The 23494-nt window shown below is 37.6% G+C and overlaps 1 protein-coding gene and 1 long non-coding RNA gene across 2 annotated transcripts in view; one reads left to right on the top strand and one right to left on the bottom strand.

The window, feature by feature from the left end:
- LOC140696209 (uncharacterized) lies at positions 1-23255 on the top strand. Its single transcript, XR_012072381.1, has 3 exons — positions 1-91; positions 17907-18009; positions 22594-23255. It is a non-coding gene; the product is annotated as an uncharacterized lncRNA (long non-coding RNA).
- The window catches only part of SERPINI2 (serpin family I member 2), a 25816-nt gene continuing 18774 nt past the window's right edge, over positions 16453-23494 (bottom strand). The window contains exons 6-8 of the mRNA XM_031679661.2: positions 22704-22790; positions 20577-20666; positions 16453-16600 (exon numbers count right to left, since the gene is read on the bottom strand). Coding sequence (XP_031535521.2) covers positions 16524-16600; positions 20577-20666; positions 22704-22790 — 254 coding nt within the window. The 3' untranslated portion in view covers positions 16453-16523. The remainder of the gene's footprint in view (positions 16601-20576; positions 20667-22703; positions 22791-23494) is intronic.

Here is a 23494-nt window from a genome sequence, read left to right on the forward strand (position 1 = left end):
GACTGGAATAAAATATCACCACCATGTCAGATCTGATTGTTACCAGAGAGGAAAGACCAGGGAGAAAGGCAATGAACTCTAGTCTCATATGGTAAGCATGACACTGCTTATCTTATTTTTCCTTTCCTAATCATTAAATCCTTGAGTATCTCTTTTATAAACGTGAAGAACTCAGCTACTTGCCTGCAGAACTGATGAGCTATTAGTTGAGCAAAGAGATTCTTGGTGGTAGAAATCTGGCTCCTTTCCACAAACGCCTTCTCCTACATCTCATTTGTCTTCCCCAGTTCCGGTTTTTTGTTTTGTTTTGGGGTTTTCTTTGCATTTTTCAGGGTTTTTTTCTTCAGCCACCAATTGATTTGCTAAGTTCTATTTGACTGAGGAAGAGCACTACCCTAGGTTTGCAAAGATACAGAAATCAACTCGTATATACTGTATGAATGACTCATGAAAATAAATAAACTGCTCCTTGTCCCATTCCAACATCTGCGCACGCACACACACACACACACTTTTTCTTTCCCACGTCATGAGAAAATGATCAGCTGTGTCATTTCCTTACTTTATCTTCCTTGAAACAGTGCCTCATCTCATGTATTAATATTTCATTCCCAAATGTAACATGTCAAAGTGGAGAGTTGTGTTGACCAGCAAGAAGTCAGAAGGTAAGAAATTTCCCTGCTTCCAAAAAAACTATTGTTAGTACAGTGGACAATAAATAAAAGGGAAAGGCAGGAGGGAGCTGAGAGTATGCTGAGAGAAATGCAGACGATGACAAAAGTTACAAGGCTAAGAAAAAACAAATCATCTTTAGGAGAACTTTCACTCGAAATGGCTTTGCCTTTCAAAAGGAAAAATGCCCTGCTGAATCAGCAGCATTTGGGGGGAAAATCTTATGTGGTTTTCTAAAGCCTAAACTCAAACTCACTGGCAAAAAAAGGGGGTTGTGTTTGCATGTAAAATGAGAATGAGTTTAAACTCAGCAAATTGCAAATTGCAGACAAGGACAATCAAGCAGAGGGGCTGAGGAGAAGAGAAACAAGGCATATTTGGGCCAGTGGCCTCCTGATGTTCAAGAGAAAAATCCACATAGTTGGCAGTGTGCCCATTTCAGCCTGGCCCCCTTGTTTCACGGATGTGCTACAAAAAGGCTCAAAAAATGAATGAGCTCTAATTCCTGTTCAGTCATAGAGCTGTTCAGTTAAGCAAGATAACAGATAATGAATCACCACGATGGAAAATTGATTTGTGGGCTCTCAAATTCTTCATTTTGTTTATGTTTCAGAAATGGGTAGATGTGTCAGGATGTCTTACTAGCTTTTCTTTTCCCTCTTCAATATTTTATCACAGCAAAAAGGGATAACTTGATTATAACTGTGAAATGCAAATTTATTTTATCTTGAAATGTCAGATATACTATTGTCAGTCTACAGCGAACATAAAAAGGAATCAGATTCTCTGAAGGACTGGATAACATAGTCAATAATACATTTTTACTATAGAAAATAAAAGTCCCCAGTCCTTCAGAAAAATACTGTCTGGATTTTTATGAACTTGAAAATTACAGACCATAAATTGTGGTATGTATGTTGTATTAGCTAAGAAATATTTTCTATATTCAATGAATTTATTGAGGATATGTATAAATCAATTACATAAAAACTTAATGAGTGTTTATAATCACTACTGGTTGGTATTTACTGCAAACCCTTCTCTTTTGGTCTAAAAAATTATGATAGCACATGAAAGGAAGTTTAATTTTAGATCTGTGATATTTGCAAACGTTTAGCAAAATTTCAGGACACGTGAGCCCTTAATAACATGCTCTTATGAGCAGCACTTCTGTATGAAGGGTCTAGGAAAGGCATGCATTTATAGAGAAGAATGTGATAAACACTTTAAGGCAATTCTGGCAAAAGCCTACTAATATTCTTCCCAACAATAAAACAGTGGAAAAGTTTTAACACGTTTCTTGGTAATTCATACAATGGAGACGCTTTCCGGGGAGCTCATGAGACTGAAAGAGTGTGTGGAAGAGATGTAAATGTTACAAAAATCTAAAATATGTTACAGCCCCATCAATATCAACAGCATGTTTCTCCTTAGGATAATCCTCCATGTGAGCACAGAGGGTACATCCGGAGCAATATCTGACATTTCAGATTTCACTGCAGATCAGTGAGCTCTCTCTGTTTGCTACCATGGTCTCTAGGAATGAAGGAGAAGAGAATGGGAAGGACTCTGAGGGTGGCAACCCAGAGCCAAACCCTCACTTTATTCCTGAAACGAAGGCAAGGAATGGAAATTGTGCAAGGTGGTAAAAATTTAATTCTGCATGTAGGACCTAGCATTTGAACAATAATAATCTAACTTAAGAGATTGGGCTTCTCCTAATAGTTCCTGAATGGCCTGTCTGCCTACCGACACCAGAAGGGGAGGATAGGCTGCTGTTTGTGAAGCTGGAAACTCCATCACTCTGTTCACGGCTAGGACAGCCTTCTGCCTGCGGGCTGCACTCTCCACCCTGTGTTCTTCGCAAGTGGCCACTAAGTCAATGTTCCATTGGTCTGCTGGGTGGCGCCAGATCATCACATAACTACAGAATCCCTGCCGCATCAAGCATTTCCAAAACTTCAAATGGTCCTCGCTATATATTTTAAATTTCTCTAGCAAAACCCACATAACCATACCAGAAAGAAAAAGAGTCCTAAATCTCTCAAGTGTGATACATGAATTTAAAGTGATTTTTTTCTAATATTAATGCTAAAACATTTTTATATGGAGAAGAGCCCAAAGGTAACGTCCATACCCCTATGACTTTTCCAGTCAGAGAGGCAAATATAGGTGCAAATTGGTTTGCAAAAACTGCATGTCTGATTGTTATGATACTGATACGCTCGCAGACAGCTCTGGGAAGCTGGTCCTACCACCGGCTCAGTGTAACATCTCCACTGTGCCCCAAGGTAATTCCTCACAGCGCCTCCAAGTTTGTCTGGCTACCGTCTACTCCTTCAAGCTTACTTTAGGCAACTATAATATCTCCAAATGCCAACTCACAGTCAGGCCCAAGGAGGCTGCAAAGTGCTTATTCATTCTCTCCGCATTAAAAATAGTCCTGTTCTGTGTCCCACATCTCCAAGATTTTACTAGAGCAATAGCTACTTTATTAAACGGACTCTGCTGACGTTCTGAACGATTCTGTGGTGGGTGCTGCTAACGGGCTATCAAAGCCCATCCTCCTATTCTCCCCTGCACAGTTCAAACTGGGCGAGCGGCTACCTCGCTAAGTGACTATGTTTTCCAGACTCCTTTGCAGCCGTCTCTCAGATGTGACTTAGTTATCAAAGGAGTATGAGTGGAAGTGGTAAGTGCAATTTCGACCTCATTGGTTTAACAGGACACTGCCTGCCCTAGACATCAGCTCTTTTCCCTTGCCTTCAGCCAGAGCATGGACTTGTGTGCAATTAAGCTTTTACTGTGGAAATGAAGACATTTCCTAGGAACTGACAGATCTTCTAAAGTCATTGTACTTAGGACCTACTTTTTAAAATAGCAGTTTAGCCATTGCCGAACTAATACAGATGTTAACAGACCAGTGAGTGTCATCTCCCACGTTTGCATTTTTAACACGGGCAGCAAAGAGACCTAGTTATTTAATGACAAGGGGCACCTCTACTACAAGAATTCTCCATGTCGGCAAGTCAACCATGTCTGCTACTCTCCCAGCACTAAATGATTGGAAGGAAAGACTATGTTTCTAACTCTAGCATTTAGCACAGGCTTTAGAATAATGGGAGCTGCAGAGGAGATGTTTAAAAATCCTGGGAATAGGAAGGGTTTACAGCCTCCAACGTCACGCCACATTAGCAGCCGCCTAACCTACTTACACACAGGGTGAGCCCTGCAAATATTAGGCTTTATGAACTCTTATTGCTGCATTGCTAGATATAATATCAAGCTGGAAAGCAGACCATATGGCTAACGCATCCACATTTTGACCTGCCAGCGAAGGTGGCAGTTCATCAGAAGATCAGCAGTGAGTAATACCGGCAGTGCTAACTTTATCGACATCTGAACTATGCTTAATATTAGGTGTCATAAAATTACATGAATGGTGAGATAACTATAGGCTTCATAAGAAAAAAAAACTAGGGAATTAATTTACCAGGTGAAAGATAACAAGAAATTTGAATCTTTAGCATTCATGTTGCTATTTGGGTGCTGTATTAAAGCAATCCTGGCTCTCCCTGGTGCTGTGTTTGTGTACATTAGGCCCCCCTAGGCAGACATTGACCTCACTTAAACATTACTCTCTAAAAGGTGCTGCTTGAGAGCATCTCTTATCCTGCTCTGCACACATTAATCTTCACTTCAGTAGTAAATTTGGTCTGCCGTCTATAACAAACCTTGAAAGTGAATTTTGTTCTGGACTTGATCATAACAGCAAGATGAGTCATGGAAAATGTACTCAGCCTATAGTTTTCAACCTAATATGTGCCCAAGAAATACAAATCATACCTTGATGGTCACTTTCAGTGCCTCCCCACTGAGAAATCATAGCCAAGTACAGATAGAGAAAATGTCTGTCGGAACCCAGGGTAAGTCTCAGATACAGGATGGTTTTGGTCGGCTGTTCTCCGAGTCTTACATGATCCCTTTCTCCTTCATTCTTCTTTGTCAGGCATTTTTTAGATCCACCTTCCCTTGCTTTTGAAGATTAAGTATAAAAGAATGACATGTAGCTCTGAGCTTGGGAGAAATAAAACAAGTTGCTCTGTCTGATCTGATTCCAGTTCAAGCTGTCCTATCACAGACGAGAGGATTTCATTTTATCTCTTCTTGCCCAGCTCAGCCTATGAGAAATATACTTTAGATTTAGGGCTTAAAGTCATATATTAATAAAGCATTTGCATTTTCCTGGTCTGGCTACTCTTACGAATCTGGGCATGCTGACCGCTAACATTTGCAGGTCCTTGGGAAGAGTCAAATGGAAGTTCACATATGTCAAAGTATTTACAAGTTATAAATCAAGCCAAAAATGTAAAGGAAATATGTCTGTTCTCCTACTTCAATAAATAAACCTTCATAATAATCAGGAAAGCCAGGTTTGAACTTAGAATTCTCGAATTCATTGAGTTCCTGTAACAAAACATGGCAACATAAGGGGAGCCAGCCCCTTGTCCCCGGAGGGAAGTAGCCCACCTCTCTCTTCCACCCTGTCTCATGCTGGGAGGAGCCTGGCTGCATGCCCACCCTAAGTCCAAGCTCCTCCTGCCACCCTGCACACTGGTTCTTTGGCCCTATCTTGGGTCTCAAGATGTTCCCTCTAGCTGTGCAATAATTTTTAGAAAACAGACTCTAAGAAGTGCACTGCTCTAACACTGGAAGAACCTTGGGACTGTTTGGGAAGAATTCTAAGGTTTCAGATATCCAAAGCATGGTTTAGAAGATCTAGGAGAGAGAGCTCCAGGCTCTGGATGGACTCATTTCCTTGGTCTTACAGACTTTTAGCTCTTTGGTCAGAGGAAGTTTATAATATGGGACCCAAACTCTCTTGCCTGTGTCTAAGTATGACATGGAATCCAGGGAAGCAGTTGGCAGCCAGGAGATTTGGAAGTTGGGTTCTGGTCCTGTTTCCTAATACAGCCACCGATTTCAACATTTGGGAAAGTATCATTTTGAGTCTGTCTATTGTGAACTATGTTGTAATGGCATGGAGTTCGAGCACATCAAAGCAAGTTCCTAAGATGAGTGAAAGACTAGAAAGAAATAATTTTGGGGGCAGACCTATGATAAGCATCGGAAATGAGAATTTTAAAAGAATTGTTTATAAAAAGAACCATCGCTGCAGCATATGTCATATCGCCCTAGTTACTAAATTAGTCTAATTAAGATCTACCTTTCTAGTCCCCAGTGGAGAGATAGAGAAATGATTTTTCCCCTTTAATTAGGCAGCTACTTACATAAAGACACGTGGAAAACAGCACTGATAAGACACAGAAACTTCTAATTTCGCCCATTAACCTAGAGGAATAAAAGGCACCCTGCATGGCCAAGGAAAAGAGTAGGTATTACATTTTCTCAGTATCCTCGAGGCAGGATTGAAGGGGAGTGGATCGCATTCCTAAGTAAACAGTTTTTTGTGCTATTCCAGGAAAAGTCCATCCTTGCCTGTCAGAGTAAATGGTGCATGTCCCATTGAGTCAGGCTGTAAGGGAGGAATGGCATTTAGGCCTTCCATGTGATGAGTGCAATTGAGTGTAATTCTAACATCACCAACAGTGATGAGGCATTCTGACAAAGACCATACTGGACAGAATACTTCAAAAGTGGATCCCAATGCCAAAAGTCAACTGCAGGCTTCCATTTCAGACTTACGTATATCCACAGTTAATTTCTCAGGTTGCACCAGCCCCATTTATATATAGGTTTTGATTAGCTTAGGTGAGAGTCTGATGCCCAAAGAGAAAAAGGTAATTATAATGTAGCAATTGCTTAGGGAGCCCCAAGCTTCATAAAAAGAACTGTCCAGGGGACTTATACCAAAACAGATAGCTACAATAATTTGTAAAGGAAGTATTTATGCCACTTACTAAAGCTGCAGTGATGATGTGCTGAAATCACAAATGGCTGAGACTCTGGGTAGGATAACTAAGTTACCTCGATATAAGTCGAAATCTGCAGAATATAATTACATATCTCATTTATTGTGAAAAGCAGCATTTGTTGAACTCTCAAGGCACTTCTCTGAGACCTAACTTATATTCCTTCATGAGCACCAGCCCCTACATATCTGTAAACCATAACTATCTTGATCAGGGGGGGAAATATAACCCAAATTGGGCTAGTCAGATTATTGCAAGCTGGAATAATCTAGAATTGAAATTCATTGATGCTAACCAGCCTCTGCCAGTGGGTTGGCTGGTAAATACAGAAACACGTGGGAACTTACATCATATTTAACCATATGCATGAAGCAGCAAAAAAAAAAAAAAAAAAACGGCTGATCTACAGAGACAAATGAATTTATCAGTATCCCAAAGAGAAGCAAAGATGAGAAACCACAATGTTCCAAAAAGAAGGATTTTCAAAACCTCCCTGAACACTTGATGTTAGACACTTCCAGGTTCTCATCCTTCCCGAAACTTGGTTGTGGTTTCTTCCTTGGTAATCAACATATCCCTGTATCCTAGAATAAGTCCTCTTTCCTGTTTCAGTATGGCAGGTTTCTGTAGCCAAAGAGCCTTGACTAAACATTACTTGAATTTCTAATTTACCCTGTAAAGAACTCTGCAAACACTGGGTAAATAAAGATAAGTCTTGCTTTTCTCTTAATGCATGTTCTCTACAAAGCCACTTCGATGACTTTATATTCCCTCAGGGGAAAAAAGTACACACACATACACACACGCACATGTTTTTTTCAATTTGCATTAATTCTCTCTTGCCCTCCCTCTGGCTGCTTTCTGCTCTGTGCTCAGGCTCTGTGGTCCATCTGTCCTGTAGTTGTGTAAGTGATTTTATAGCTATTCTGTTTCCTATTGTAGTATGAAAAAAGCTGGGGGGCTGGAGCGCCGTGGTACTTGAAATAGCTCTCCACCTTGTGCGGATGTCTCTGTGATGTGCCTAATTACAGTGTCATACACTCCTGGTCTCCCAGACTCATGCTGCCACTTCTCTCCCCATCAGTCATCTAGATTTTTGGTTTTTGTGTGTGTGATCTTCAACCATCTCATGTCAATGTGACCTATGCAAACATACAGTAGGGGTTTACAAACATTTTGGTCTCAAGGTATCTTGCCACACTTAAAAATCATCAAGCATAAAGAGCTAGATATTTTTCATACTAGAGAATAAAACTGAGCAATTTTTTAAAATATTCATATTAATTCATTTTAAAATGACAATAATAAATCTATTATATGTTAACATAAGTGATGTATTTTTATTTTAAAAAACTACATTTTCCAAATTAAAAACCAAATCACAGGGAAGAGTAGCATGTCTTTATATTTCTCATATCGCTTGTACATCTTGTTTAATGGAAGGCAGCTATAGTTTCATGTCTGTCTACATTCAACCTGTTGCAATATCATACATTTTGTAGGTGGCCTATGGAAACTCCACTGTACACTCATGAGAAACTGAGGGTGAAATGGGCAAATAACTTCATAATATTATTACAAAAATAGTTTGAACTCACAGAGGCTCAGGTACTCCCAAGGGTTCCCAGACCATACTTTGAAAAGTACTGCCATACACTATAAAATCACAATGTTAACTAACCTAAGGATCAAAAAAAAATAAAAACTACTAAACATTTTTACCAAAAAAAAATCATTTTTGTTGTGTCTTTTAACTAAACTGAACAAATTCACATATTTGTGTCATCTTATACCATTAATTTCTGAAAAGGCAGAAGTTTATTTTTTAAATTTGCTAATGCATAAAATACTTTGGGGAGATTTAAATTGAATCTGAAAAAGTTTATATAGTCAAACCATATAGTGGTCTGGTTTGTTAACTTTTCATTATCAGGTAGATAGAATGAATAAATTAGTGACTTTATTAAACGTCTTAAAAGACTAACATTACTTTTTCTCTGGAGTGCTCACTTACAGAATTGAACTATTCTAGCATTTTTTAGTTTGATACTTTTTTTATCTTAACCTACTGATACAATAAATATATAAATAAATATATTGGTCAAAAATGAATTGCAGAATTCTATAAATCTCTAAAAGGAGACTGTATGCTGTGATTTGGTGTATTTGAGGAAGCTTAAACACCCCACTTCCAAATTATCTTTCTTCAATAATCTCTAGATAGTTTGACCAAATACAATTTCCTCTACTAACAATCATTTGAAAATGCACCAGAGTAGAAATGACTTAATCATATTCTATCTGTTCTTAGATGATTGGGTTCATGGCAAATTCAATATTTACAAAGATATCTAAAGTTACCTCCTTGTTCTCTTCTCCACTATGGGCATATACAAACTTTCGAGGTGATATTAAAGACAGGGAAATCAGCTTAAGAAGTAGCCTGCCTTGATTGCAGTGAAACATTGCATAAAATATGGAAGGAAAATATGTATCTACTTTTTCCTTGTTGAATTCTAGATTTTTTTTCTAAGGTAGAGACAAGATGAGAAAATGTGGATATAAAACTAAATAAGTAACTATGTTGACTTTAACAATCAGCAGGGAAGACAATCAGTCAGCAGTTTCTAGTTCTTTCAAGACTTAACCCTTTTACATGCAAATCATATTCTCCCTTTCATATTATCATTTTCTTTATATAGCTGAATTTTCTTTCTTTAGCCAGTTTTAGCAATGAAAACATCAAGCTAATCTGCAAGTAATTTTATGGCTCCTAAAATAAAACTCAACTCTCTTTAGTCTCTTTAAAGACAGGCAATGAAATCCAGATCACAGCAACATGATAACATTAACAATGCCTAGCATTGAATCAAAATTGCTACATACACAAAGAAGCATAAATAAAAGGAAAATCAACAAATGGAAAAATAGACCCCAAAATAACAGTGATAATAAATTTAGCTGAAAAGGATTTAAAATAGCTATTATAAATATATTTAAAGATGTAAAGGAAAACCTAAATAAAATTTGGAGAAAAATGGAGGATTTTTTAAAAATGAAACTTCTAGAGCTAAAAAATACAATATCTAAAATAAATATTTTACTGAATGGAATTCATTGACAATTAGACCCTACAAAAGAAAATATTAATGAACTTTAAAGACATTAAAATGGAATCTATACAAACCAATTTATAAAAAATATATATATAAACAAAGCTACAGTATTTTGTGGAGTGATGCAAGGCAGTTACCATATATGCGATTGAAGTCCAGAAGAGGTGGGGAGAGGAAAGAAAGAGTTTGGAAAGTCATGGCCAAAAATTTCCAAATCTGATGTTAAACATTTTCACTCATGCATCCACTAAGAACAGCAACCTCAAGCAGAATAAACACAATGACTATAATATCACAGCACACTGCAATCAAATGCCTAAAAAGCAAGTGGAGAACAGGGACATATTACCTAAAGGGAACACCATAATTGTGGATTTGTCAGGCTCAAGAACTGTGAGAATTAAATGTCTGTGTTTAACCCACCCAGTCTATGGCAATTTGCTGTAGGAAGTTGAGCTGACTAAGACCCAACACCATAGGGATAGAGTTACTGAAGGAGATTGGGTCTCTTACAGCCATGGAACCTCTATACCAGCCATGGGCTGACAACTTCCAGTCTACTTTTATCTGACACAGAAGTAAACTTTTGTTATTTTAAGCTATTCTTTTTTGAGTCGTTGTTATTCACGGTTGAAAAAAATTCTTACTTTTTACTATTATCTACAATGTGGGGGGTCCTCACATAGACTGATAAGGCAAACATATGCTTGAAGTGGTGACTCTAACAACATTCTTTAATTACTTCTATTTGATGACCCTCACTGGGCAAATGTCAATATGCAGCAGAGTCCTAGGTCCTGTGGGAAACAATGATGAATAAGACTTCACTGCGGTGCAATTAAGAAACACACAGCTTTTCCTGGGCCCATCATTAAATGAGCAACTCAAATAACTATTATGATACGATGGAGGAAGGGAGGGTGTTGGTGGGAAGAAGCAGAAATCAAGAGAGCCTTTGATGGCTTTTTAAGGAAAGGAAATACTTGGACTAAGTCCTGAGGCAAAATTAGAACTCTGACAGACACGTTGTGCAGAGAAGGAGAGAAAAGCATTTCCAGGCAGAGGAAGCAGCTTTAACAGACACCACCCAAGATGAGAGACTGGAAAAGTGCTGGATAACCAAGCACAGATGAGTGAAGACTAGTCTAGAAATCCAGGATTAAATTATGAAAGGCTTTGGAGATTGGCTGCAGAATCTTACTTTTATTCTTTATGCAATGAGGAGTCATCGTCTTTGTAATTTATTTACCTGCTTTCATTTGTATTTTTAACATAATCTTTTCTTATTGGCCTCTTTCTTCACTGAATCTTGTGCTCTGGGCTTCTTTCTTATCCTATCAATTGTCATATCATTCTGAGTACGGCAAGAATCTATCTTAGAAGAGAAGCTTTGTGCCTTATTTCAGTGGTCCTCAAAGTATGGTTCCCGGACCAACAGCATCAGCATCATCTGGAAACTTGTTAGAAAAGTAAACACTTAGGAACCAATCGAGACCTACCAAATCAGAAACCCTGGATGCCAGGACCAACAATCTGTGTTTTAACAAACCCTGCAGGTAATTCTGATGCACATCAGAGTGTGAGAATTACTGGCTTAGCGATGAAGAGGTGAGGTCTGCAGTCAGAGAGCCAGAGTTTGGATACCGACCAGTTCTACTATTTATACTTCACGTGTCCCCTTGAGCAAAGTTTCTTAACACTTTGGTTTCAATTTTCTTATTTTATAAAGGATGTGACAGAAATGCGAGGATATATAAGATACTGTATATACATTACTCAGTGGTAGTAAGATCTCTGTATATATAAGCTATCATTACTTACAAAATAGAAACTTAATTGCCAGAAATTTTTCTCTATATATTTTCATGGATACAAAGAATATGAATAGTGTGATACAAGCCATGACAAACCAAATAATTCAAATCTAATACTAATACGTATATAGAATTCAAAAGAAAATCTGTTTTGGTTTCCACAAATGCCTGTTGAGATCTTCCAAGACCAGCATTTTTTCTGTCATTTTCTGTGAAGCATTGAGCACATGTTTTACATATCATTAGCTAGGCCACTTCTTAATCCCTTGCAAGTAGGCATAATTTTTTTATATTAGTCAAAAATCTTTTCAAGGACGAGTCTTTAAAGAAGATACTCTCAACCCCCATCCCCTACTTCCACCATACACACACACACAAACACACACACACACACACACACACACACACACACAGAGTGACCAGAAGGTACAGGCTGTTTTTTTTATTATGGAAAGAGTGTCAATCAAGAGAGCTATGTGGCAGCCAGCAAAGCACCCCATTCGTGAGCTCTCTGCATTTTACACCCTTTCCTTTCATTTGGTAAAGATACAGTTTTACTATGGAGCTGAGCAATGTGCCTGGGAAAATGCACTGGATCATTCCTGAGCTTCTCTCACAGAATTAGGCAATTTGAAATACTATCCCAGAACTTTGTCTTATCAGGTGTCAAGCACTAGGATAAGAAAACATACACTGCAGGCTAATACATGGAAAATATATATTAAAAGCATGTATTCTGGTGAACACTAGCTACCTACTTCCTATGGTCTAACACCATATGGTGCATTTCTTGCTCCCAGTAGAGTCCAGTGTGGGAATCCCTGGTCAAGAGTGATGGGGTGGATAATAGAATGGTTGTGATCCGAGCAATCATTCAGGGACCCAGGCTGAGGGAGCCTTGCCATCTTCCAGATGCCTTGTAAGGCTTCCACTGTCACCCTTAATGTTGATATACAGCCAACAGAGTGGACAAAACAGAAAGAAATGTAGGCCAATTTGCTTTCTAACCACTGCAGCCAGAAGTAACACGTAACATTTCTGCTCATATTCCAACTGGTGAGAACAGGTCAAGTAGTCTATCAAGTTCAAGTTCAAGTTCAAGAAAGATGTAAAATGTAGTCAGTCTCTGGCTGGATACTGGGTCTCTATGTACAGGGTCTACTTCCCAGGTTATCAGAGGCAACAGTTTACCAAAGAGTCCCACAGCTTAACAAACTCCCCTGCTTTCAGCCTGCTATGTCTGTGTTCTTGATGTTGCTTTTGCCGTCCAACTTTAAAGTACACCACACACTTTCTATACTTTATAGAAGCACCCCCATTAAAAGTACCAAATTAACACTCACTACTGTCACTAACAACCCCTTAAATTCCAAGGAACATACAACTCTCTCTCACGTCACTGTCCGATGCCGGCAGGTACTCCTGGTTGGCTTTGACCAAGGCAGCAGAGAGGACCTGCGAATCACAATGATAGAGGAACCCAGGCTAACAGGGCTTCCGTACAGCTTCCAGGGTGACCTTGAGCATTGGCATCTAGCTGGTATGGGAAAAGAGAGCAGTTAGAGAGAGACACTTGTTTCTTAATCATATGAGCTCACAAGTGACAAACCCACCTCCACTCAAATTCCACGAACGAAAACTAATTACAAGGCGCCACTCAGATGAGTGCAGCCAAGTCCCCAGCTAGGCTTCCACTGCCCAGCAACAGCTCTACCCCGTGCAGTCTCCGCTGGGTAAGGAAGGGTCTCTGTCACAACAGCCAAGTTGTTTTATACGTATTCTGCCTTTAAAAGTTAAATCTGAAACTTGTGAATAAAAACAGTATAATAGACCAAATCCTAGTGAGAGGTGCATCCTGGAATTTGCTTTGTTTTATGAAAAAACACTGCTTACAGACAATAATGACTTAAAAGACGTCATTCCAAACATGTTTTCGTTGAGAAGCCCAAGATCTACAAACACTTTGGAATGAGGACTTTAAATAGGCTTTGGAATGAGGACTTTGGAATGAGGACTTTAAATAGGCTTTGTCCAAGTCTTCACTGTACAGAAGAGGACACTGAACTCCCAGAGAATTGAGGTGACAAGCCAAAAACACAAGGTTAGACAGTGAAAAATATCTCATCTTTCATTTCCTTTATATTATGCCTTCAGGGTAGTCACTTAAGACTCACAGACAAAAAGAAACCAGATTTTTGATCTCCTGAATTGCCAGCTTTAGATTTAGAGATGATTGTACAGGAGCCAGGGGAAAAAAAAAAAGGAATGTCAGGGAAAAAGTGTTCTTACAAACCAACATTACAGAGCCCACTTTCTCACCCTATGCGTGGAGTCAGTCTTAGGATCCACAGCACAGGTGCTCCTCAGAGGGTGTGTCTGAGGCCATCTTGGGAGAGGTCCAAAGCACTGGTTCTAATGAAATCTGCCCAACATTTCTCTGCATCTTTCACAGTTTCCAGGCCTTTATTAATGAATTCAGGAGAATTCTATCAAAAAAAAAAAAGAAATTTTTATTGTTTCAGGCCTTTGACCTCCCAGGTCCCACTGTCCCAAGTAGCAGACTCCTTCCTCTAAAATACGCCATGAATTATAACTACGTGAAGTTAGTAGAACTCAACTGCAAAGTTTCCAAACAATGTATTAATACTTTAATGGCCATTTTGCCTTAAGGGGGAAAAAAATTTGTATGTATACATATACAGTATTAAACTTTTACAAGGGCTATTAATTGACATTATTTTTATCCCACATAGATTATGTACTGTTGTGAATCTTAAAGAGTTTATGCATCTTGGCAGAGAAAATCATTTCATACTTATTTTATTTCATAAATACATAAATACCTATGTATATATTATAAATAAATTCCAGACACTTCTAGGCTTTGTAATATGGAACTATAATAACTTCTGAGTTCATTGCAATGAAGGTGAAGATTAAGGTTTTAATGTTGGAAGTGCTTTGGCAACTATGTTCCTAGAATGGAGGAAGGGGAGATCTTCAGCTTGAACCCACACTGGAAGGCTACTCCTTCTTCCGGAAGATTAAATTCTCCTTTCAGCAGGCAAGTAACACCTACCAGCTGCAGAGCATGGAATCAGAGAAGAAAGCAGCAACAATGCAAAGCTGGGCTCCACAGTAGGGAAACCGAGGCAGACGTTTAGCAGATCTCACTGAAGAAAAACAAATATGTTAGGAACATACTAAGAAAACATGTACTTAGAGTGAAACCTGGGAAGTCACCTCATCACATTATCTCATTTTGTAAAGCCCTTCTTATGTCCTCACTGGCTTACTGTCTTTCTGCCACCAGTAAATTGTCAGCTTGGTGAGGGCAGAGATCTTGTCAGTTCTGTTCACTGGTCTCTCCCTGGTGCCTAGACGAGTGCCTGGAACACGATGGAAGCTCAGTTAATATTTGTGGAAGGAGTGAATGAATCTCCAGAGCAGATTAACATGGGACCTGGGAGAGGGTCGTAAGAAGTCACATAATCCAAGGAGAACAGGAAGTGGGACAGACCTGAGTAAGACTGCCGTCCTCTTAATGGTTTATTATACTCTTCTTCTTAAATCGAGAAGGCATATTTTTAAACCAGTTGCATGATGAGGAACAAACTTGCAGTGTATCATTAACATATATATCAGCATTTACTGTATTGTATCTAAGTAAACTTGACTGTCCGGCAAAACAAGCATTGTTTTCAATTATGTTACGGTTTTAAGCAATCACAATTAGCTCCAAAGTTGTCTTCAGAATGCCTTGAGTAGTGCTGTGGGTTTTGCTGCAGATGGACACTGAGACTTCAGAGACTAGACAGTACAAAGTTCCAGGGGAAGACCTGTACGAATGTAAAGGACTTACATAGGCAGGATTATAACTGAGTGATTATGCTCATAGTCTAATTCAGAGAGTCCTGAGCTCAAACTTTGACATAAGGACCACCATATTAATTTGCTATAAGCCTTGACTAGTTTATAGGTTTTGAGTTTCAGTTTCTTTATCAAGAAGATGGGTAATGGTATCTCATAGCATCTTTAGTGCATTTAACATAATGTAGATAAAGTGATTACCTCAACGCCTGACACATAATTAGGACTCAACAGTGGGTAGCCATTATCATTAAACTCTCTTCGGATAGTTGCGAAGACAAACAAACAAAAGGACACCACATCACTAACATGAAAACAGAAAAACCTGTGGAACATGTTGTACAAAGTCATTGGAACATAGTATTAGTTTGGATACCTTGATATGACATTCAGAGCAAGGTTTCTGCACTTAATCTTTGCAGATTACAATCTTGCCTCTAACACTTCCCTTAGCTGAGTGTTATAAAATTATGAAAGGTTAGCCTCCTGAATCACATTAATTTGGCTGCCACTTTCATGTATAGAAAAGATTTATAAAAGTTCTCACCATTTCTACTTTCTTTTACATATTTAGAGCGTAAATCAGAAGAAAAACATCCCAAAAGGTACTGAAACAAGACAAATGTTAAACATAACACACAGAGTACCAAGATTAGCTCTTGGTACTAAAAGTTTGTCCATAGATACTGGATCCCTGTGTGTCAGGCAGTACCTAGGGAGGCACACAGCACGCCCTCTCTCTCTCGGACTTACTTCTCCAGGCCTGGATAACACTGCCATGTCTGAGTCAGACACTCCAGTCTTTTACAAACATAGAAACTTTGATATCTAAGACAGGAATCTGATACCTAAGATATCTTAGATGGACTGTTCTAACATATTAACAACAATAATATTTCATGTAAGTTCACTGCTTTTGATTCATATAGACTGTATAAAAATACAGAGAAACCAAAAACATTGAATGCATCATTTCATTTATTAATAATGTCATTTACTCCGAATACAGATGAATACAGGCACCACTTAAAACAGAAAAAGGTAGACAGAAGATATTTGATGATATCTGGCCAATCAACTATTTTCCAGGAATTATATTCTGAGGCTGTGCTTTTCATTCACAGGGAATCTAAATCTCTTCCTTTCATCTTTTGGTTGTCGGGATCTCTCACCCTGCCCATAAACACAATTGATCCTAGGAAAAGAAAAAAACAATTTAGGAATCTCTGGAGGAAAAAAAAAAAAGACAATAATTAATTTTTCTTAATATTTAAACAAATCGCTTAGACTTTTCTCTCTGTAAGGTAAACAGGCAACATCTAATAGCAAAACCCACTCCTTGGTCTCAAATATACATAATTATATCATTATTAATCATTTTCTGATAATTTATGAAGCAAATTAACACCCACAACAGCTTATCATGCAAAATGTGTTAGTCCTGTTTTTCACATAGGGAAGCAAAAATAAAGTGACAGAGAGGTGTTTTTCTAAATATAGAGACTCAGTCAGGCAAACATAGAATAATAAAATGGCGAAGAGCATGGCAGAGTTTTAAACTGAAGGCATTAGCAGTCATCTCTTTGTGCGTGTAATATGAGCCCTTGGGGTTAAAAGTGCAGCTTCTCAGATCTCCTCCTTCAGCTCTGAATCAAAGCTCACCACTAAAGACAATATTTCATATTGCTAGTGCTTTCAAATCCTCACCGAGGTGATATAGTATACAGCATAAACGTAAACACCTGTTTCCAGCCATTCTGTGTTTGCAAGTGAAAAGGAGCTAAGAACTAGAGGGCAAAACAGAAAGAAATGATGCGCCAAAATCCATTCACCTCTCTTTTCAGCTAGGGTAAGCGAAGTGCCTGAATGGACTTACATCAAGCGCAGCCTTGACCTACGTTCCTTATAGTCCCTTGTAATAAAGGTCCATTTCAGAAGTGATAAAATAAAATTTGACATAGTTTGAAAGCTAATGAAGACTATATTTACATGTGTTTGAAATAACAATGGCAGAGATTAAATAAAAAGCCCTTTTTCACTAACTGTTTTGTTCAGTCCAAAGACAGACAGGCTTAAAAGACCAATAACATGGAAATAGACATAATCTCCAGCAGGTTTTTTTCTTTTTGTGATTATAATTAGTAATGCTTTGCCTCAAAATCTCAAAATAATTCTAAAAAAAAAAAAACTCAAGAAAGTAAGTACTCCAGTTTCTCAGCTAGATAAGGATGGTAAACAACTTCTCCATTTAGTCTCAATGGGAATCACCAGTGACTCTTGTATCTTTATAATTCTACGGCATAAAATATCTTTATAATCCTATGGCATTAAAATGCTTATCAGAGTCGTTTGGAGAACATTTAAAGTAACTTTCATAGGAACTAACCTCATAAATAGAAGGTAATAGTTTAAAATTTTAAACACTCAGAAGTATAGGCCATTACATAAAAGTCATTTGTCTCGGCCTTTTTAATTTTTTTCTTTTTTTTTTGCTCAAGCAGAACCACATTTTGAAGTGAGTCTTCCTACGGTCACCAATCTACTCACTACTAAATTGGACAGATCAGAGAAATCTCCCTTGACATAGTAGCAGTGGATTTAGAGGTAGGCTGAAGCAGAAATCATTACTGTTTCCACTTTTCTTTTCATGCCCACTTCTTAAAGAGGTGTCTCTCATATTTAATCAAATATAGTTATGAAACATCTCCATCAGATGGAAGCAGCTTTTACTTCATAGTGTGAAAATACAATAGCATAACCAAAGCTAATGACCTAGAAAAAAAAAAAAGATTTCTTAATGAATACCCTGCAGTCTGCTTCTCCCTTCAACCCAAGACCTGAAGAGTTTTAAATACAGTATTTTTTTATTACGTATGGAGTACTGTCAGTTTTAAAACCATGATTCACTGCTTTCTGAGAAATGGCACATTTCTTGTAGAATCTTTTACAATATTCTTCTGAAAGTCTCTAGCTCTGGCCTATGCCATCAACCTAAAAGAAGGAAAAATGTTTTTCACTTCCTTGGCTCAGTAAGAGGTTTGGATGAATATACTGAGATATATATGCTAGAAGTCAAATACTGGTGGGAAAGCACAAATAATGTATGGATTTTGCCCAAGAAGATTGTTTGACCAAAAGAAAAATTTAAATCTAGATAAAAATTGGTTGTGTTAAATCTAAAATCATTCATCCTCACACTTCAGAAATTGTCAAATGAATCTATTTTATGTCAGTCGTAAGCCACTTAGCAGTCTCGTATGCCCTGCCAAGTCACCAGCTTCGTTAACCTCAAGGATCTCTTCAGTTCATTTATGAGAGAAAAAGAAATAAATCCCTGAATGTGTATTGTCTTAAGATAATAGACCATTCTACATTTTGTATGGCAACAATTTATAGCCTCCAATAATTGAGTGGCCATTCATTTTAAACAAAACTTCAAGGAAGTAACACTAGTTTAGAAAGTTTCATTACAATAAAGATCATAAAACAGTATAAATTGTCATTAAGGGTCTGATAGTTGAGCAGTATCACAAATAAACAAACAAGTGAATTATTTTGGGTTTTGAACTTTTACTGATGTTTAACTGATAGCTATTACATGGCCTTAGTCATCAACTTGGAAAATAGAGTCAAACATCATTATTCTAAATGCCATTATTTCCTTGTGCCTTGATGCCTAATGCAGCTTCATTCTTTCTGTTCTCCAAACTCAGTAATTACATACTAATTGCAAGAAATTAAGAGTTAGCCAGAGGTTAAAGACATATAGATCAAATGACATACTCAGAATATCTCAACACTGACACGTCCACTTCAATTCTGGTAGAACTGAGGCTGTGTTAAAACAATCATCAAATCTAAAACTGTTCCACTGTTTCCAAGATATAACTATCAGAAGGTTCATTCAGCATTAATTTCATGGGACCTAAAAAAAAGAGGCTGATATATTCCTTAGGAGGCCAATAATATCAGTATTGCTAACTAATCTAACAGATTCAGATTCTGAAATTAACTCTGTCTCTTCTCCATGTAAACCAGTTTATAGAGAGAAGCTTTTCCATTTCTCTTCCTTTCTGCATTTATTCAGTCATTCACTCTTTTATATCTATTCACGTATTCATAACAAACACTACGTGCCAGGCACAGTGTCATGGGCTTCATATATTCTTTTATTTAACTCTATGAAATAAACATTAATATTATATTCAAATAGGAGGTGAGGAAAATATGGCTTAGAAATTGTAAATGACTTGTTTTACAAGTATTAATTCATTGAGCTGGGACATAAGCCCAGGTCTGACACCCAAGTCCAAACCTTTGATCTCCAGGGACACTGACATTACGTGCAAGGCACTTTGCCAAATACTGGGCTGGATACAGAAATGAATGATATTATGTAGTTTAGAGCCCTCACATGGGGTTGTAACTCCTGACGAGTTCTAAATATACACTTAAAGTTTCCTCACTGTGTCCACATTTCTGGCCTCTCTTTTTCATAAGAGAATTTGCAAAAACTTATACAAAAACCATCTGCATTTATGTCACCATTGTGTCAAATGCCAGTTCAATCCATGACTACCTTTGCGTCTGGTATGTCACTGCATCATCTTTTACCAACTGTCCAAATTAGAGATTTGAAATAACATTCGACCCCTCTCTCCCACTCAGAGCCTACAGGCACTTATTCTTTTGGAATCCACCTCTAAAACGTTTCACAACTGTACAACTCCCAATTCTCCACTCCCATTTTGACATTGAAGAAAGAAGGTTGACTTCTGAGCCAAAAAGGTCTCATTCTCATTCTGCCACTTTTCAGCTGTATGACCTTAGACAAACTACATAACCTCTCTCTGAGTTTCTATGTCTTTATTAAATATCATATCAAGCTGACTGAAATGGTGTTAGCTGCAGAGAAAAGGATTTAAAATCACCAGCCACCTTGGCAGCTGTTGTTACTACTGCTCTGTTTTAGGTCCCTGTCCGCTCTTAAAACACAATGCCTGCTACAGAACAGGCACTCCACAAATAGACACCGAAAAAAAATTTGAAAAAGTTAAAATAAATGCAATTAATTGGGAGTAAATGATTTCAGATATGTAGATTACAATTAACAGTTAGAACTAGGTCTGTTTAACTTAAGCAGTTCCCCAAGGGAATTCTCAAAAAGGTACCTGTTGGGTTATTCTTCATAATACACAGAAACGGATGGTTTGCTATAAATTGGTTTCGATGCAGATTCATGATCGCAGGGATGTCTATGCCTATGAAATAGAGACAACAGTTATTTAGATGTTCACATTAAAAGGTCAGGAAACAAAATATATCCATAATATTTTTGTAGACAGGAAAGGTCATTTTGCTAGAGGAGTTAACATGTGGAAAAATAATCATTTTCTGAACACAGAGAAATTTGGAATAAATTTAAAAATCAAAGAGCAGAAGAATAAATATTGGATTATTCATGGGATAATTCTAACTTTACATTTACACTCAGTGAAGAAGAAAGCCAGATACTAGACTCAATTTAGTGAAAGCAGATGAAAATTTCATCTTTTAAACAGTAACTTTCTGCTCACATTTATTTGCATTATATAATTTGTTTTATAATGTTTCAACTCTTAATTCCTATCCAGGTATGTTTGCACTTTATTTCTATTCTTCAGGCTTATAGTAATCACATCTGAGTTCAAATTTATTCTTTTTTAATTTTTGCAAAATTATTCTGTGAGCTCATAGCTTTAAGGATTTGTGCTTTGAATGTGCATAGGATTTTTATTATATTAGAAAGAGAGATCTTCTGCCTTTACAATTATTTACTGTAATAATTTGTATCAGACTGCTCCAGTGTGGCATTTGTCAATATTTCAGAGTGGATACATTTAAATGACTGGATTTTTTTTAATTTCTAGATTAAATATTTCTAACTCAATTCAAATGTTTTCTTTGCCAATAATGTAACACTTTCGTATAATTTTTTCAGATCCATGAAAATAGTTTTTGAAATGCAACATGTGATCAGAATTGAAAAACAATTGTACGGAAGAAAAAATTTTTCCTCTATAATTTTTGTTTGTGATTGAGGTGTGTCAATTAAACTGACAAAGGACAGATTGATAGAAGAAATCACTTTATTTTGTATCCACACAGGAGCTTCACAACAAAGAAGCAAATACCCAAAGAAGTGTTTAGGCTTGAGAGCTTATATGCTATTTTAACAAGAAGTAGTAAATTGTGAAGAAGTGACTAGAAAAAGGAAAAGGGGATTTTGGCTTCTAGGGGTGGTAAATTGTGGGAAGGCAAACATATGGGGAAAGTTAATGGTATATAAGGATTATTTAGTAAAGTCTGTCATGCAGACTTTTCCATTTCTAACTGAATTTTAGGCTTTTCTCCACTTACTTTTTGAGTATTATTTTTATGCAGCATAGGTACTATACAAAATGCTATTTGTTCAAAGAAATACATCATAGAAGCGAGGTCCTCAAATTGAAACGTGCACACAGGTCACCAGAAGGCCATGAAAAATGTAGATGCTGAATTAGTAGGTCTGGAACTGGGCCTGAGGTGCTACGTTTCTAACAGGTTACCAAGTGCTGCCGCGGCTGGCCTACGCAGTTACACCGACAGCAGCAAGGATAGGCTGCAAGTCACGGAGAGCACGAGTTCTCAACACTGGACGCGCACTGGAATCACTCAGGGAAATGAAAGAAAATATTGAAGGCTGGATCTCATCTCCAGAGATACTGATTTAATTATTTTGGGATGTGGGCTGGGCATACATACATAGAATTTTTAAAAGCTTTCCAGCTGATTCTAATGTGCATTAAAAGACATGCACTACTATACATAAAAGAGGTAAACCACAAGGACCTACTGTACAGCACAGGGAACTGTATTCAGTATCTTGTAATGATCTATAATGGAAAAGAATCTGAAAAAGAATAGATCTATATGTAGATGTATAACTGAATCACTTTGCTGTACACCTGAAACACTGTAAACTATACTTCAATTAAAAACATAATAATGGATCCTATCGGCTAATCGGCAGGTAATTCAATTTACAATTAAGTATAAATATTAGTAGATGGTCCTCAACTCTTAATCAAATCCCTTCCCTTTTGTATTAAGCTGTGGCCACAGAGATGCATAAATAGCTTATATAACCATTACTTTTTCTTCCTACAGGGTACTGGACAGCAGGAGGGGAGAAGATCAGAAGATTGCAAAGTGCCAGCACCCTCACGCTCATTTCCCCCCGTCCTTCCTCCCAGCTTCTGTGACATCATTTGTCCTACCAGTTGATGTTGCAGCTTCACCACCATCTTCATTTATCTCAAGGAAAACTTGTTGCATGACTTGGGAAATATATACCTCAGACGAATCTGTTGGAAAATATGAAAGTGCATTTAGGGTTAAAATTCAGAGCCATTACTTATTAGATCCCAGGTTAATTACATACGTCAAATGAACATAGAAAAGCAAAAAACAAACTCTTTCCAAGTTAGTTAATTTGTTAGAGATAAAGATGAGTTTAGGTTTAGTGCTTGCAAAGATGATAGAGAGATAGGTATCGAAAGACAAATTTCAGCCCAGATATAAAAGGTAAAAACAGAAGGGAGTTAGCTTCAAATCAGGTATCCCACTAACTGAAATATTTGAATGGACAGAGGGTTTTGCCCCTCTTTGTCGTGGTCTACAGATGAGATGAAAAAGGCTTTACAGGTTTGAATTAATCCCACCCCATGTATTCAACCTCAAAGCCAACCTGCCTTTTAAATTCTGAATTTGATTTTGATCTGAGTTTAGAATAAAATTTACTTTCCTTCAAAACTGGTGAGGTGATGAAAGTCTAAAGAGCTTTTGTGTCATCTGTTACAAAATCACTTCAGAACTATGCTTTAAAACCTATCAAATTTCTCAGTGTAAGATACTGTCTTAACCACGTTTCATTCTGGTGGGGATACAAGCTGACAGAGTGCCCCCTTCTTCCCTCGTGTGTATGTGTGAAGCGTTTTTGATTAGTGACCTAGGAGGGGAGTCTCCCTGAGAAGGGGGAAGTGAAACCATGAGTTCAGCAGCCATCTGG

The sequence above is a fragment of the Vicugna pacos genome, chromosome 1 (assembly GCF_048564905.1).
Source record: "Vicugna pacos chromosome 1, VicPac4, whole genome shotgun sequence".
NCBI lineage: Eukaryota > Metazoa > Chordata > Mammalia > Artiodactyla > Camelidae > Vicugna > Vicugna pacos.